The sequence below is a fragment of the Talpa europaea genome, assembly GCF_964194135.1.
Source record: "Talpa europaea genome assembly, chromosome: 5".
NCBI classification, from domain to species: domain Eukaryota; kingdom Metazoa; phylum Chordata; class Mammalia; order Eulipotyphla; family Talpidae; genus Talpa; species Talpa europaea.
This window is the reverse complement of record NC_140071.1, coordinates 51985028-52003206: the sequence shown is the minus strand read 5'-3', so window position 1 is coordinate 52003206 and position 18179 is coordinate 51985028. Positions and strand designations below refer to the sequence as shown.

Sequence of the window (18179 nt, the reverse complement as noted above, 5' to 3'; positions counted from 1 at the left end):
GGTAATTGAAAATGGGAACAGAAATTCTTTTGTAGGCAGTTATGTACATGTTTCAGACTTAGATAGTGGTAATGATGGTAATGTTCACAATGTTGTGAATATGATAAAAACCAGTAACTTGTACACTTTAAAGTGGTGAACTTTATATGTGAATTGTATCTTTTTAAAAAAAAAAAAGAATTATATTTTTATACAAGAACCGGGGCACAGGCCAGGTGTACAGGAGGGTGAGAGGATTCACCAGAGACAGAGTGGGGAACAGAACAGGCGCAGAACAGGCAGACTGATGAAATACACTGCTGAGGGGAGCAGCAGGCGAGACAGGAGAGGTCTGCTGTGCCATGTGGGTTTCTCCCCAGCCGACTGGTTGGGATCCAACCCGTGCTGCAGAGGCTGCTGACAGCTTCATAGTGCAGCTCTGAACCACCTGCACCACCAGGGAGGCCCGTGAAATGTATCTTAATTTAAAATGAAAAGCTTTAGGTCTGTATGTTCTAAGATGCAATCATCTCCAAAATATGTGCTGTTAAAAAATATGTGCACACATGTGTGCATATGTGCGTGCGTGGAGCAAACACCCCCCCCCCCGCATTTTCTCCCCCCCTCCCCCACAGACATAAAATCCCTTATAATATATGTAGGAAACCAGTGACCAGTAACATTATTCCCTAAAAGGAGGGGATCATCTAGGGTGGCTAAAGAATAGGGGTGGCCTGGAGGAAAACCTACTTTTCCAGAATACCCTTCTGAATTTTATAGAGAATGCAAATATTACCACTACTATTTTTTTCAGTTTAAAGAAATACAAATGGAAAAATGATGCTTTATTTTAGCCATATTTTATTTTAATACATCACCACTTTTTGCTTCCACAATAAACTTAAAAGTTATCCAATCATCTGGTCAGATTTATCAATCTTCAGCAACTGAAGACTTAAATGACAGTTTTTACTCTCAATTCTTAATATATTCATTATTCTTGAGGTGCTTTAGCTTTCTCATGGATATTAAAAAAACCCTCAAACAGAAACCATTATAGTATCCATCTACTAATCCTGCAGCACGACTTTAATAAAAAAGAATTGCTGTTTCTATGATGTGAGTATAGAGATGTCAAGAGTAATTATAAAGTGGTCAGTCTTATAAATCAAGAGCTATTATCTTTGATCCACTGCTCAATCCATTTCAATATCTGATTAATATTATCCTCTAGATCTTCTGGTTTATTGCTGGGCAGCTGATGCACTATTTCCTCCTTGTAGGATGCTATGGCTTCTTCATAAAGAACTTGAAAAATTTCACACTGAACATTGTCTTTTAGTTTCTTCTCATTATAACCCCTAGAAGGCAAAGAAAATATAAGCTAACAAAAAGAAAATTGAATGATATTAACTGGTTTTAGGAACATATCAGAAATTGGACATTTTTGAAAGTGAAAAATCATGCAAAAATACTTACCGCGGTCTCTTTATCTGGAGAAATTAGACTGAACCTGACCTTAAACAGATCCAGAACTTTCTTTCCTGAGACTACCTTCTAAACTATTCTAGAATCCCTATCTTCCCACGGCTTGAATCAAAAGACAGTGGAAGAATGTTTTCCACAAAAATGTATCTTTTCTGGTCATTCTAAATTTATGATGCTCTCTTGAAGGGACTAAAATACAGTTTACACACTGTAAAATGCCGATTTATCACTGCCTTTATTTTACAAATGCATCTTTTTCTTTTCTTTTTTTTTTTTTTAAGATTTATTTATTTACTTATGCAAGCACTGGGTACAGTCAGAAGCATGGGAGGGTGAGAGAATTCACCAGAGACAGAGCGGGGAACAGAACAGGCAGACTGATGAAACACACTGCTGAGGGGAGCAGTGGGAGAGACAGGAGAGGTCTGCCGCGCCATGTGGGACCCTCACCGGTAGCAGGGGATTGAACCAGCGCTGCAGAGGCTGTGGGCAGCTTAGTAGCCCAGTGCTCAACTGCTGCGCCACCCAGGGAGGCCCCACAAATGCATCTTTTTCTGTTAGATCAAGAATATTTAGGTTTCAGACTTGGTTTATAATGAGAGAGAAACTTGACTATAGTAGAATTGGCAAAATTGGGTCTGACTGGTAGCACAGGGTTTAAAGACAGCGCTATCAAGCTATCGCCAGCCACTGCAGCACAAGTTTAATCCCCTGCCAGCCAAGGAGCAACCCACATGGTGCAGCAGACCTCTCCGGCCTTGCCCGCTGCTCCCCTTAACAGTGTATTTCAGTAGATCTGCCTGCTCTGCTCCCCACTAGTCTCTGGTGAATCTTTTCACTCCCTGAACCTCTGGCTTACACCCCAGTTCTTGTATGCATAAATAAATAAATCTTTAAAAAAAAAAAAGAATGGGCAAATTTCAGGAATATGGACAAGAGTTTATATTAAACTTTAAGAATTTGACATATTTTCTTTCTTACCGTTTTTCAAGCCTTTCGTACAACACACCATTATCTGTTTTCAGCACAAAAACGATATGAAACCAGCGTTCTGGGAAGAAATCACAGCCATGGTAATCAACAATAACTCCACCTTCTTTCATTTGGTTTTCTAATTCATCAACTACCTATAAAAAAGGTTAAAAAAAAAAAAGAATGTTCCTTAAAAAATTGAGGTCAAATTTCCATTAAATAAAAATAGTATGCTTTGGTATTGGAACAAGAGCAGACATACAGACCAATGGAATCGAATAGAAAATCCAGAAATAAACCCACAGATTTATGGTCAACTAATCTTTGACAAAGGAGCAAAGACTATGCATTGGAGCAAAGAAAGTTTGTTCAATAAATGGTGCTGGGAAAACTGGGTCGCTACATGCAAAAGAATGAAGCTTGACCACTACCTTACACCATACACAAAAATCAACTCAAAATGGATTAAAGAACTAGACATAAGACCTGAAACCTTAAAATACATAGAAGGAAATATAGGCGAAACACTATGGGATTTGCACATCAAAGACATCTTTACAGACACAGCACCCAAAGCAGTGATAGTGAAGGCAAAGATAAACAGCTGGGACTACATCAAATTAAAGAGCTTCTGCACAGCAAAAGAGACAATAAAAAAAACAAAGAGAAACCCCACCAACTGGGAGAACATTTTTGCACCCAACACTAATGATAAAGGACTGATCACAAAAATCTGCAAAGAGCTGATGAGACTCAGCAACAACAAAGAAAATAATCCAGTCAAAAAATGGGCAGAAGAGCTAAAAAGAAACTTCTCTGAAGAGGAAATGCAAAAATGGCCAACAGACATATGAAAAAATGTTCAACATCACTTGTAATCAGGGAAATGCAAATCAAAACTACCATGAGATACCATCTCACACCAGTGAGAATGGCACATATTAAAAAAACTAGCAACAACAAATGTTGGCGAGGGTGTGGAGAAAAAGGAAATCTTCTGCACTGTTGGTGGGAGTGCAAACTGGTCCAACCACTATGGAGAGCTGTGTGGAGATTTCTGGACCTACTAAACATAGAGCTTCCATATGATCCAGCAATTCCACTCCTAGGTATTTACCCAAAGGACACAGAAACATCAATTCCAAAGGAACACCTGCACCCCTATGTTTATAGCAGCACTATTTACAATAGCTAAGCTTTGGAAACAGCCCAAATGCCCAAAAATAAATGACTGGATCAAGAAGATGTGGTACATATACACCATGGAATATTACTCAGCATTCAAAAAAGATAAACACATGCAATTTGCAGCAACATGGATGGCGTTGGAAGGGATCATGCTCAGCGAAATAAGCCAAAAAGAAAAAGAAAAATACCGGATGGTCTCACTCATAGCAGGGATCTAGAAAACTTAAATAAGGGACCAGGAAAATGAATATAAGAAAGTGAAAATCAAAATCAACAAAAAACTATGAACCAGAGACACTTTTTGGGGGGTGGGGGGCGGGAGGGGAGGGATTGGGGTCAGAATGGGGCGTTTGCAATTGTATGGGGGAATATAAAAATAAAATATATTATTTAAAAAAAATAGTATGCTTTTTAAAAAAAATTATACGTACTCGGTCTTCATCTAAAATGGGACAATCATACTCTTCATCATAGCCATCATACAAATGCCCTAAAAGAGATTTACATCAGCTTGTTAAAGTCATCTTTTCTAAGTAATTTTTGAATTAATTCTAGATTTTAGGAAAGGAACTATATCATTAATTACTATTTTAGAGACAAGGGAGGGCACTAACACAACGGATGTCACATGGATATCAAATATAAAGAGCAATACTGACAAATTAGAATTTTGTCTAGAAGGACGCTTGAGTACCAATATACCTAAAACCATTTTAAATATCAAAATTGAAACCAACTAAAACAACTGAGTAATCACTACCTTCAGAATTTTCAGAATGCAAAGAGGATTGCATTATTTTTACCCAGCTATAGATCTGTGGGAAGAGGGGACAGATGGACAGATACAAACATATGTTAACAAGTTCCAAATTTATTTGGCCAAGGACATGAAATGTATTAAAAGCAACCATTGGTTCCTTGATTCCAGAAACTCTGTAACTTCATTGGTTTTGGGGAAAGAGAGTCAGTACTCAGATGCTCTCAAACATTACCTTTACGTCTAGATTTTCAGAATCTCAAAAATCCAGTGATTAAGTGTCTTATTTCAGGAGGCGAAATAAGAATGAGAGATAGAGTTATCAAGAAGACAGATTACAGGCCTCCCTGGTCGCGCAAGGGGTTAAGACAGCCTGTGAAGCTGTCCGCAGCCACTACAGTACGAGTTCAATCCCCGGCCGGCCAGGGAGCTACCCACATGGCGCAGCAGACCTCTCCGGACTCGTCCACTGCTCCCCTCAGCAATGTATTTCAGTTGATCTGCCTGTTCTGTTCCCCACTCTGTCTCTGGCCTGTACCCCAGTTCTTGTATGCATAAATAAACCTTAAAAAAAAAAAGACAGATTACATCTAAACAAGAACTTTCTTTTTATTTTTAATAACTAGAACGTTATTTGTGCCACTAATTGCTGAAATTACTAAGATAAATTGGATGATGCCCTCTTGGGTTTAGGTGGTGTTCCTTCATGCAATCCATGCCTGAATCTACAGTATATTTAGGTGCCTCATCTGATAGCTCCCGGTGGCATTTTGTCTTTTAGTCATGGTTCTCCAGTCACACTTTCTCTTCTGCCTGTCAGAATAGCCACAGCGGCAGCAGGTGTGCATATTATCGGGATGCTTTCCAGTGAGGACGTTCCTTTGTTCGTCTTCATCTCATTTCTGCCTGACAAGAACTTTCCAACAAATCACAACTGACTTTCAAAGAAAGTGTTACTTCAGGAAGTGAGTCATACCAAGCTTACCCTCACCTGGAATCCCCAGGAGGTATGAAATCTAAGGCGGGCTTAGATCATCCTCTTAGACATTTCTAAGAGCGTGCTATATACAGTATTCCCAACTTCTTTCTCCCATAATATTTGGGCATAAATTGAAATGGGTTAAATGAGTATGTGTTCTAAAGTGACAAAAGAGGGGGAACCTTCCCTGGTGGTGCAAGGGTTAACAATAAAGATGGTCCTGTAGGGCTGTCACCAGCCACTGCAGCAGGAGTTTGATCCCTGCTCAGGGAGGTGACCCACGTGGTGCAGCAGACCTCTCCTGTCTCACCGGCTGCTCCCCTCAGCAGTGTATTTCAGTACATCTGCCTGTTCTGCTCCTACTTTGTCTCTGGTAAATCCTCTCACTTCCCCAGCGCCTTCTTGTATAAATAAATAAATTTAAAAAAAATAAAGTGACAAAAGGGTGATTCTGGGGGTTAGGGGAAGCTTTGTCTTGCCTGGAAGTTTTGTAGACAGATTCTGAGCACATGAGCCATTCCCAAGGTGGCCTCTGCTTCTTTGAGTTACTGCTCGGTTACCAGAAACTATCAGCTTAAAAAATAACTGTTTTGGTAACTGTCTTGATGTGGGAAAACTATTCTAGCAATTTAAAGAACAATCTAAACCCTTACTTTATACTTTAAAAGGTGGATTAAAGAGCTAATTTCTTAATTCCAAAGATAATTAGTGAGAAATTTTTCTAATATATAAAAGAATGAGTCACTTGAGAAACAAAAAGATTCAAACATTTAAAATGTTTAATCTCTGTTCAATAAAAAAAGTGCTAAAATGTAGATTACATATAGACCTTAAAAATATTAAAAATAGTTTAACCAATAATAATTCACAGTATGGAAGATAGTTAATAAATATGAAATAAAATGTTGAATTTTACCAGTTATTAAAGAGATGAAATTAAAATAAGCCTCTTTATGCCTGTTAATATATGATAGTAAACTGACTTTGGAATTATATTTTAAAAAGAACAACATGATGGCTATTCAAAGGTTTCCTTTACCACTTAACTTCTAATCAGGACTAATGTAAGTGATAAAGTGAAAAAAAAAAGGTTCAAGATTTAGAAAAATAATTAAATCTTGGTTTACTAACTTGATGAAATAACTAAGAAAATAAGTATTTGAAAATACTTCGTAGCATATAGACTATCTGGCAAGATAATAAATGCTTGATACATGTAAAAAGCACAATTCAAAGTTACAAAAGACTAGAAGAAAAAAACATTATTGAAATAAACTGGTTGTATTGTGCTGTGTGTGTGTGTGTGTGTATTGTTTTTATTTATGCATACAAGAACTGGGATGTAGGCCAGAGGTGCAGGAGGTGAGAGAATTCACCAGAGACAGAGTGGGGAACAGAACAGGCAGATCTACTGAAATACACTGATGAGGGGAGCAGTGGGCAAGGCAGGAGAGGTCTGCTGGGCCATGCGGGTCACCTCCCTGGCCAGGGATCGAACATGTGCTGCAGTGGCTACTGAAAGTTTGATAGCTTTGAGACTTAATCCCTGTGCCACAAGGGAGTCCCCGTGCTGTGTATATTTTTATAATACTGTGTTTTCCTTTTTATAATGCCACAAAATGTAAAAATACCTACAGGTGATTCTGTACTATGTTGGAATATGGAGTAGATGAGTTTCCTTCATATTTAAATCCTTTGACCCCTCAAAGATTAGTGTGATCTTTCACTAATATACTTATTTTAATTTTTTAAAGATTTACTTATGCATACAAAAACTGAGGTGTAGGCCAGAGGTGCGGGGTGGGTTTGGGGTGGGAGGTGAGAGGATTCACCAGAGACAGAGTGGGAAACTGAACAGGCAGATTTACTGAAATACACTGTTTTTTTTTTTTTTTTTATTTTTTTTTTTTTTTTTATTTTTTTTTTTATAGAGGCATGTTTTTATTTATTTATTTGTTTGTTTTGTTTGTTTATACATGCACTGGGTACAGTCAGAAGCGCGGGAGGGTGAGAGAATTCACCAGAGCCAGAGCAGGGAGCAGAGCAGGCAGACTGACGAAATACACTGCTGAGGGGAGCAGCGGGCGGCAGGAGAGGTCTGCGCGCCATGTGGGACCCTCCTCTGGTGGCCGGGGAGCAGCTGGGGATCGAACCGGCGCCACAGAGGCCGCGGGCAGCTTCGCAACCCAGCGCTCAACCGCTGCGCCACCTGGGAGGCCCTGAAATACACTGTTGAGGAGAGCAGCAGGCGAGTCAGGAGAGGTCTGCTGTGCCATGTGGGCTAGCTCCCTGGCTGGAGATCTAACTCATGGCACAGTGGCTGGCAGTTGCTTGACAGCGCTGAGACTTTAACCCCTGTGCCATCAGGGAGGCCCCTATTTTATATATTTTAATAAAATCATATAATCCAATCTTTCACTCATTTCAAAAACCAGTTAGCAAGTAACATATGTACAGTGATTACAGAGTAATGACAATGGTGAAAAAATGAAGAAGACACACATGGCCCTTCCCTCAAAGAATTTATAATGAGGTAAGAGGACAGACAAGTAACCTGGACTTTACAGGGATATTTTAATGTTTGGGTTCATGGTGCTACTTATAGTTATGATAGGATGGATGCTTATATTAGCAACATAAACTTTGGATATTAGGGGAGGCTTTCTGGAGTGTCTTCTAAGTGGTGGCTTGAATTGGTAAGCTAGGATATAAAGGCAGGGGAAAATATTCCCAACAGAGAATACAAGATATACAAAGGCAGGGAAGGTAGGTTCTTTCAAGGGAGGGAAAGTCTTTCAGAATTCAGTTATTCCTTGGTTACCTGCAGGGGAGATTGGCTTCCAGACCCCAGGAGATACCAAAATCCAAGGATGCGCAAGTACTCCACATACAGTGGCATAGTATTTACATATAACCTACACAGGTCCTTCCATATACTTTAAAAAATAATCTTGATTACTTGTAAAACCTAGTTCAGTGTGTCATACTGTACTGTTCAGGGGATTACAAAAAAAAGTCTGTGCATGTTCAGTAGGCCTAATTACATAGCATGCATTACATAGGCCTAATTACATAGCATGCATTTTCAATTCATGGTTGGTTGAATCTGAGGATGCAAATCCTGCAGCTACAGAAGGCCTATGCAGGTAGAAAACAGGTTGTAAAGGATCAGGTAAACTGAGGCCAGACTGAAAAGGGCATCACTAAATTAATTGCTTCACTAAATTTATATTTTATCCTGAGGCAAAGGAAAATCATTAAAACATTTTAAGCATGAAATGATATGATCAATTTCAAAGTTTAAAAAATAATTTTGGTTTCTATGTGAAGAACAAGCTGGAAGGAAGCAAATCCAAAAGAAGCAGATACCAGATCAAAGTTACTGCAGAATTTTAGATGATTATAACCTGATCATAGGGAATGGAAACATGGGTTCTGAACTTCACTTCAGAAAGGAAAAGCTTATAGTTTAGAAAGCTTCATTTGTGTATAGTTGTCTATATATATATGATCTTCATATAGCAAAGACAAAAAAGGGGATTTAATTAACTCACCAGAGGGTAAAAAAATTAAGTCAATTTCCTAAACAAAATTTTATGATTTATTTAAAGATATATAACCTGCAGAGAAAAAAGTGGTTGTAGGGCAAGAGTTAAAAGGTTATGTAAGCTCTTACCTTAAAAGATCTTCTCAATTGTTAAGCTATAAAATCATGGCTGCCATTCTATACTATATATACACTCAAGAGAAAGCTGTTCTTAATCACATTGGGAAGTTATTTATTTTGCTGCTGCTGCCACTATTCAGGTTTTCTTTCTTTGGAAACATTTACCTTAGCCCAAAAAAGCAACTTCTACCTATACTACTAATTAGTATGAAAAGTTAACTGGTTTAGGATTGAATGCTTTTTTGTGGAGAAAAGAGCAGTTAAGACTCCTAGAGAAGTTAAAGAGCACCAAAGATGTGACAAATGACCTTTGGGCTAAGGTAGATAAGGACATCTGGCATTTACAGGTAAAAGGAATACCATGCATAGACATGGAGGTGGAAAATTCCTGTTGTGTTTAAGGAACATTAGTGCTCTGTGGGTAGACTGAAGGACACATGGAGGAATGGCTACAGGTAAGGCTGAAGGTAAACTGGACCAGTGTATAATCTCTACCTCACTAAGCAAGATGTACTTTATCAGTAAAATTTCAAGTCCTGTATTTAAAGGACATGGTGCTGTGGAACAGGGAAGGAAGAGACACTTTTAAGAGGAGGAGGCTCAATATGGCGTTGACAATGGGATGGGGTGGCATAGGGATGTAGCACCAAGGGATTTTTCAGCAAACCATCAAGATTTAGAGGCTAAGTTGACCTGCATATAATGTTAGTTTGTGAGGATCAGAGGTAAGCTGTGAAATCAAGGAGCAGTCCAGTAGAATCACGGATTGTTTGATCTTTTGCTTTTTAAACTTTTTGTGCTATCTGGGAACTAGCCAAATGGTTACATCTAGTAAATCTATAGAAAATAGGGATAACTTCTCATTATAAATTTAAAAATCATCAAAGTTCTGAATGAGATTATGGGGGGAGGGGCAGTATTACAAGATGGCTTCAGAGAAATCACAGGGTAGTGTTAGTATGATGACAGGGAGAGGGCAGATGCCATGACTAGAAATGTCCAAAGGGCCAATGGAGTTTATTTCAAAGACTTAGCTGATTTAGGAGTGGAATATATGGGACACAGAGGTTAGACAGTGAATGGCAAACTTTTTCTGTAAAAGGAGACAGAAAATACTTCAGGCTAGTCTTTACCCAGAGGCTCCAACTTGCCAACTCTTGCATTAAAAACACATCAAAATATTAGTGCCGAGGGCCAAGTTATTTGAACAGATCCAATGAGAATTACATTACTTTGTTTAGACCTATGAATACCGAGGTTAGGAACAGAGGCTAAAGACCGGTAAACTGGCGGCATGAAAATTAAGAATTCTGGTAAAAGGGTAAATGAATATGTGGGTAAGGATATCAAGTGAGGAAGAATCTTGAGTCTGGAATAACAGGGCTAAGAAAGCATGCCTAGTCACACCACATTTAGGATGTTCATTAGTTTTATTAAGTTTTATTGTCCAACTAATTTTCCCTGCCTAGGTTCCAATGACATAAAGATAGTCTCTTACAGATATAGCAATTCAACATTACTAGGAGGGCAACAAATTCTATTTAGATACATTTAAAACCGGGGGGGGGGGGGGGAAATCTCATCTACTTATAGCAGTTTCTCAACCAGCTCAAATACTGCTGTTATGGAGAGAGAGCAGAGGACTATCTCTGAGTTGCTGGATATTCAATAGAATCCCTCACCTCTATTAGTGATTGTCCCACTCCCACCACAGTTGTAACTACCACATGTCTTATCAGACAAATTCACCCTCAGTCGAGAACTGCTCCTTCATAGATGATTACATAGATTATCTTAAAATATACCATCATTTGGAAAAAAGGAGACTAGATGTCTCATATTATAGTTTAGTAAGATGTTTTAGATAAATTCAAATGGCACCTGAGGGAAAAAATTGGTACATTTTGAGAAAACTTATAAAGTACCTCATATAACACCATGTCAAGTGAGACCAGAAACCCTTTATCTGGCAGGATGAGGGCGGGGAACCCACTTCTCCTGTAAGGCTTGGATTCCACAGCCTATCATCAAGGAAGTGGAGAGGCTGTTGGTGTACAACTTTGGTTAAAATGGTGTGAGAACAAGGAGAAGGCCCATTGAAGAGGAAGATGAGTCTTTCACAGTGAATTATCCTTGGTCTGTTGTTACTGTTCCTCTCAGTGCTATTCACGATAGATTATATAGCAGAGATTAGAACTGAAAAATAACTGAAATCGTGTCAAAAACATGAAAGTAAACTTCAAGTAACAAAAAGATTTCATAGAGGCATAACACAGAGAATGATCTAAGCTTTATTAATTGTAACTTAAATGCCAGAGTTGAATTAAAATTATTAGCATGATACCGGCTTATAGTATCAAGAACACAAAAGAGATGCACAAAATTGACCTGGCAAAAAGGAATAATGGAAACGATTTTTTAAAATTTTAATTGGGGAGATACTAGGAGATACATCAAGGATCCTTAAAAAACCAACCAAGGAGACAGAAGAGTGGGACCTAATAAAATTGGGCAATTGAGGAGGAAAATTCAAACGTGAGGATTCACTATGTAGAAAAGTTTAAACAGTCTCTCCAAAAAGACATGGCTATCCATCAGCAATCTAAAAGAATGGACCTTAAGAGTGATCTATACACCAGAGATCATACTATGCTCTAAACATCTGAATGTAATAAATGTGACACTATAGCATTAATGAATAGAAACAACAGTTGTTGCAACTGTTAATCCTGTTGGTGATGAGGGGGAAACTGCTTCTAAAAACATAACTGCCAAAGTACCGAAAGTCAAATTGATGAATGAAATCTTTATTTTTTCACACTTAAAGGCTGATGAAAAACCATTAATAATCCTATTAAAGAAAAAGCAACATCTTAATTGAAAGGTATGTTAACTATATTTACTCATTAAATACTTTATAAGTTTTCTACAACAGAACTTGAAAACATCCAGCATGCAATGTTTAATCTCAATACAATGGATTTAAGATCAAGTACACGTTACAAGCACCAAGGCTAGATTACAAATTATCATAGTCGTCATCATCATCGTCATCGTCATCATCATCATCTTCGCGTTTTCTTTTCATTGCATTTGATGATTCATTGGCAGTATTTTGTGATACCATATTTGTGGTAATAAGAATATTTTTGGACCCAATTAATGATGGATTAATAAGAACATTTTGAACTGCTGATGTTGCAGGAATTGATGCCTTTACAGCTGGGGCCTGTGAAGTGGGCATTTGTACTGTAAACCTTTGCCCTGTAAGGGACATTGGAGTCCCTACTTTAGTTGAAACAGCCATGGTTTGTGGGGTTGGTGTACCAAGTGTAGGAGTACTTGGTCTGCTAGTAACTGAACCAACACTTAATCTTGGAACTGTTATTCTTCCTGCAGAAGTAGATGCCTTTTTTTGTAAAGACTTAAGTCTATAGTTTGGAGCAGTCAAGCAGTACCTGTCAGGTGGCAATCTAGGGCCTGAATATGGCTTGATCAATGGCAAAGGGGTTTGATTTCTTTGCCTTGCAATATCTAATAAAAAATCTCTTGGGGGAGGAGAGGTAAAAGACTGGTCAGCACGACACTGGATTGCCAATCGCACATCATCTGCATCAACAGTGGCTTTCTTAGCATGGCTTGAATAAATTTTTGCATCATCTAAAATTGTGGTCACATATCGGAAGGCAAACTCCAACATCTGATTTATAACTCTTGGCTCATATTCTGTAATCCCCATATCCTTCAGGATTTGTGCCATCATCTGTGCATCTTTCGGCATGCTCTTGGGAGAAGCCATCTTGCCAGACTCCATGATATCCGGTGATCAGACTTTAGATCATTTGAAAAAAATATGTATATTAGATCAAACCTGAAATAGTTACTTTAGTAGCAACTGTCAGGATAATTTTTTTTTAAAAATGTTAAATTTTTAAAAATATAGTTAAATTTTAAAAATGTTAATCTTTTTAGTTTTAATGAGGCACACTTAAAGTTCCCTTTATTCAAATTGAATTTTTACCCTGTACAAATCACTGTAATATAAAAAGATAAAGAATAAGGGTATGATAAAAGATTGGGAGAAAACAGGGTAAAATAAATAAAAATGTATAATTTTAGAATATATGCAGTTATGTGCAAGCTTGTAATTATCAAACTAACCTAAGAAAATATAGGATAGCCATGATCTACGCCTAAGTTGTTAAATAATCTGACTTTCCAGTGATAATATACTCAGTGTCTCCACAGACACGCTTAGCACCACCCAAAACCTTTATGCATTGGCCCAAATCAAAACACTCTCCCTCGTCCTCATATTTAGGTTCTATCTAACCTAAGTCCAATCACTTCAGTGAAGCCTTCCCAATGATTACTGTCCACAAGAACTGCTAGTCATTTAGAGGAAGGAGGAGATATGTAATGGTCAAAACAACCAGGACATAACACTGAACATGGTATTTTCTATTTCTATAAGTCCTCAATAAAGCACAAATTTCCTTAATGACAACTTTTATCTGCTTTTTGTACCTTCTCACAACATGAGTATAATACTCTACTATCTCTCTTTTAAAATAAATCTACCACCAAGTGTTCCTTACCTTCTCGAGCTAAATCACCCACATTAACGTATTTCAGTCCTGATCTTGTTGCAAGTTCTTTGCCTAGCGTGGTTTTTCCAACCCCTGGTGTACCTGTAAGACAAGTTACAGAAAAATATTGTGCATGAAATACTTATTAGAGTTTAACCACTCATCTGACCTTAGTAAGGTCCCTAACTACTGAAAAGAAGTTTCCTAATTAGCAACCCCATATGAATTAATATACAATCAAAACTACTCAAAGCCTGCAGACTCTCACCTAGAATATCTGATTCTATCAGGAGTAGGTCTTTGGCAATTCTGATGCTAATTTTATTGCCTTTCATCACCATGTAGTCAATAAAGTCCCAAAATAAAATTAGCCATACCAAGCAAATTAACATCGTTTATTTTAGTTAGATAACACTTTTTAATTGCTCATGGGAAAAAAATTCAAGCAACATGAAAGACAAACCTCATGACCACTACATACCTCCCTCCCCCATACTCTGCTAGAGGCAATGACTGTTAAACAGTTTCTTACATATTTTTCCAAAGACATCCCGTGCATATGCATGGTAGCACATTATGTATGTACATATTCATGTTGTATGCACAAATACATATATCACCTATTTCCTTTTACATAAATAACAAGCACATTCTTCTTCACCTTCTCTCTTTTAGCTATTGTATTTCAAGTTATTCCAATGCATCATTTTTAGCTGTTCAGTTTTAACTTCACTGAATTATACAACTCGATTATAATGAAAGATTACAGGGGCAAGTCATCTCTCTATAAAAGTGACATTTACCTCAAGTTCACTGTAACACACCAAGTTTGAACCCTGGACTTGCCATGTTTTCAATAAAATGCTCACTTTTAGATTTTTCACAATATACCTTAATATGAAAAACCAGGACACTGTCTGAGCCTAATGAAAGATTATGAAATCTTCCCCTTAAGAAATCTTAAGTGCTAAACATTTTATCAAAAGGTTAATCTACAGCTCTCGAAAACAGACAAGACTTGTGCACTGTCAACAACCTTATGTCTTATTCAGTGATTAAAAATGCCACTGTTTTGTTTCCACACAACATCTCAGTATTTCTCTACATTGCAGTAGCATCTAAACTCATTAGATGTTTCCATGAATAACCTATGGCGCTATTAACGGCTACAATTTAATGAACATTTTCAGTGCTAAAGGCCCATATTATTTTTAAGTCGTCGTAAAACATTTTAGTACCTCTCACTGAGTATAAGGTCTGAGTATGGACCCACACACTCAGAAGAGCCTCACGATCAGTCCAGGAACTTTCTCTACACGAGAAAAAATGATGAGAAGCCACTTTTTTTTCCTTCAAGGAAAAGAAAAAGTCTGATGCGAACTCAACATACACAGCAAATAAGGGATCTTTTACTCCATCAACCCTACGCCACCAACATCCAAACCCTTTAACTGGAATCTGATCTGAGAAGTGGTTCTCAGATACAAAGGAAAACCTCGACAGTCCACAAGGTCTAAGGACTAAGGCATTCACCGCTAACCTACTAAGATCAGATATTGCCTCACGTTATCTCGCAAAACCCCAACTATAACTCTGTCAAATAAACACAGTTATTTTACAAAACCCAGAATGAGAAAGATTAACCAGGAAAGCAAGCTGGGTTAGTCGACCTCCCTTCACCTGGCCGAGCAACCTCCGGCCCACAGAAGTAACGTTCCTCAGCCGCCTCCCCCCGCACCCCCACCCAACGCGGGTCGCGACAGCCGGGTCTCGTGGGCCCAGCAGCTGCCACCCCACGCGGCCCCCAACTGGCCTCAAAACTTAACACTGCGCCTTGAAACAGGCCCTCTGGGCGCCCGACACCCCAAAACACTCGGCGTCCCAACTCTGCCCCGCCGACCAGCCCCTCCCCGCCGCGCGCCCTGACCCGTGAGCAGGATGTTCGGAAGCAACATGGTCTTCGCCGCGACGGCCCCGGGCGCCCGGCCTCACGTACGCGACGCACAAGACGACGCACAACAGGAAGGAGCCGGAAGGGGTGGGCGGTGATAAGCGCCAGCGGCGCCGGGGTCCTTAAGCCCCTGAGTGGCCCTCACCACCTAACCCCTTCGCCTAGTCAGCGAGCGTTGGTTCCGCGGCCTTCTATGACACGCATCCACTGCAAGATGCGGGGCAGGGACACGGGTCGGGCGGCGTTTTGGGTCAGGCAGTGTGTTAGATGTCTAAGTGACTAGCTCTTTTGGCGGCCCCGCCCTTCGGGCTGTGTCGCGGAGGCGCCGACCGTTCTGAAAGGCCCCCGGGAGGCGGGATCTCCGAGAGGCTCGGCGCTGAGCCGGGGTAGGGCTGTGGCTGCCCTTCCACCCCGAGGAGAAGTTGGGCTTCTCCGCTCCCCTCCTGCCACAAGGGGATGCGGCTCCCGGAAAGTAAGGCCGCCGCGGTTGCGGCTGTTATGTGTGTTTGCCCTAGAGACGCGCGTCCATCTCTGACTTCACGCCTTCCCGGGCTCTCGTCGCTCCTCCTCCCGGCCTGCCCATCCATCTGGGGGTGAGAGGGGTGAGGGTTCAAAACTCTGGCCTGGAGCCGGAACGCGCGAGCTCATCTGGGCTCTCCGCTGCCTAACAGGCTTTGGACGATGATTGAGCTAGTATTCCCTGTGCAGGGAGTAGGGTGGTGATGGGTCTGCTAGACACGTTTTTGAAGGTTTCTTCTACCTCTGACATTTCATTTCAGGAACCTGGCATCATCAGGGTCAGTTACCCGCTTTTTAGAGGAGGTGATTACAGTGTTGTTTTAAAAGAGTTTCTAGAGTCCTGACCATAATAAAAGTCTGCATCTTTTATATTGACATGCCGACTACGTTAACTCAGTGTGTTTTTCCTTCTGTAAACCTCTTTGAAACTCCGAAGGAAAAGCTTTCTAATCGTCAAGGAGTTATGCATGTATGGTTCGTTTTCTACAGTGTCTGTCATAGTATTTTTAGTGTCTAGTATTTACACATTGTAAGGTTTATATGCCTCCGAACTGTTGGAAAAAAACCAACCAGTCTATCTTCTAAATCGGTTTGTATCAATAGACCTTTAAAATCTTTCATTGTAGGGGTCTCCCTGGTGTCACAGGGGTCACTCACCGCACTATGAAGCGATCCGAAGCCTCTGCGGCAGGAGTGCAATCCCTGGGCCGGCCAGGGAGCAGCCTACAGGGAGGGCAGACCTCTCCTGTCTCCTCTGCTACTCCCCTCAGCAGTGTATTTCAGTCAGTCTGCCTGTTCTGTTCCCCACTCTGTCTCGGGTGAATCCTCTGAGCCCTCTGCATCTCTGGCCTGTACCCCAGCTCTTGTATGCATAAATAAATAAATCTTTAAAAAATAAAAACTTTCATTCTAATTAAAAATTGGTGGGCCTCCCCGGTGGCGCAGCGGTTGAGCGCTGGGTTGCGAAGCTGCCAGCGGCCTCTGCTGCGCCGGTTCGATCGCGTTCGATCCCCGGCTGCTCCCCGGCCACCGGGGGAGGGTCCCACATGGCGCGCAGACCTCTCCTGCCGCCCGCTGCTCCCCTCAGCAGTGTACTTCGGTCCTTCTGCCTGCTCTGCTCCCCGCTCTGGCTCTGGTGAATTCTCTCACCCTCCCGCGCTTCTGACTGTACCCAGTACATCTATAAACAAAACAAACAAACAAATAAATAAAAAATTGGTGAGTCAGTAGCTTTTATAAAACATTAAAGAATTACCAAAGTCAGAAAACACAATGTCGCCAAAAATCTTCTAGTAATATGTTCAAATAAGAGTTGTAGAAAAAATTTACACTAAGCTTCACAATCTGTTCAAATAAAGTGTTACGTCTGAACTCATTATTTGGGATTGGGGGTAGGTAGGAATTTTGGAAATGAAAAACTGCAGCTGTAATTTAAAATGAGGGACATTTAAATTTAAACAATTTTCTAATTTTTCTTAAGGACAGAAAGTAAGTACACAAATATGTTACTTTTCTATTTTCTCTAATAAACCACTTTATATTCATAAAACACACTAAAAAGAGGTAATTTGATAGTTATAATTTTTAATTTTTTTAAAGATTTATTTATACAAGCACTGGGTACAGTCAGAAGCACGGGAGGGTGAGGGAATTCACCAGAGCCAGAGTGGGGAGCAGAACAGGCAGACTGAGGAAGTACACTGCTGAGGGGAGCAGGTGGTGCAGAAGGAGAGGTCTGCGCGCCATGTGGGACCCTCGCTGGTGGCCAGGCATCTCCCCGGCGCTGCAGCGGTTGCGGTCAGCTTCGCAGCCCAGCGCTCAACTGCTGCGCCAGCGGGGAGGCCCGCACAGTTATAATTTATAAAAGTAAAATTTATTTTAGCATTTTGATGTCTTTGTTCCACCTGTGTTTATTTACTGTGTACTCTTTAAGCCTTAACTTTATTATACGATTGATAATATCAGTATTAATTTTCATACTTATGTATTACCTTTCTTCTTGAGTTTTTTCTTCTTTTTTTACCCTAGGTGAATTATACCTTAATGTAATACCAGTTGTGTGCAACGCATGGAAACTATTACAGTTTATA

At 40.0% G+C, this 18179-nt stretch overlaps 2 protein-coding genes across 2 annotated transcripts; both read right to left on the bottom strand.

The window, feature by feature from the left end:
• Positions 1–1147: 1147 nt before the first annotated feature.
• On the bottom strand, positions 1148–15574 carry AK6 (adenylate kinase 6; the record flags this gene model as incomplete). The annotated part of the gene is made up of 5 exons (XM_084234058.1): positions 1148–1340; positions 2449–2594; positions 4059–4117; positions 13629–13721; positions 15547–15574. The coding sequence occupies 5 exons, from the start codon at positions 15572–15574 to the stop codon at positions 1148–1150; spliced, it is 519 nt and encodes a 172-aa protein (XP_084090184.1).
• On the bottom strand, positions 12050–12844 carry TAF9 (TATA-box binding protein associated factor 9; the record flags this gene model as incomplete). The annotated part of the gene is made up of 1 exon (XM_084233351.1): positions 12050–12844. The coding sequence occupies one exon, from the start codon at positions 12842–12844 to the stop codon at positions 12050–12052; it is 795 nt and encodes a 264-aa protein (XP_084089477.1).
• Positions 15575–18179: the final 2605 nt, after the last annotated feature.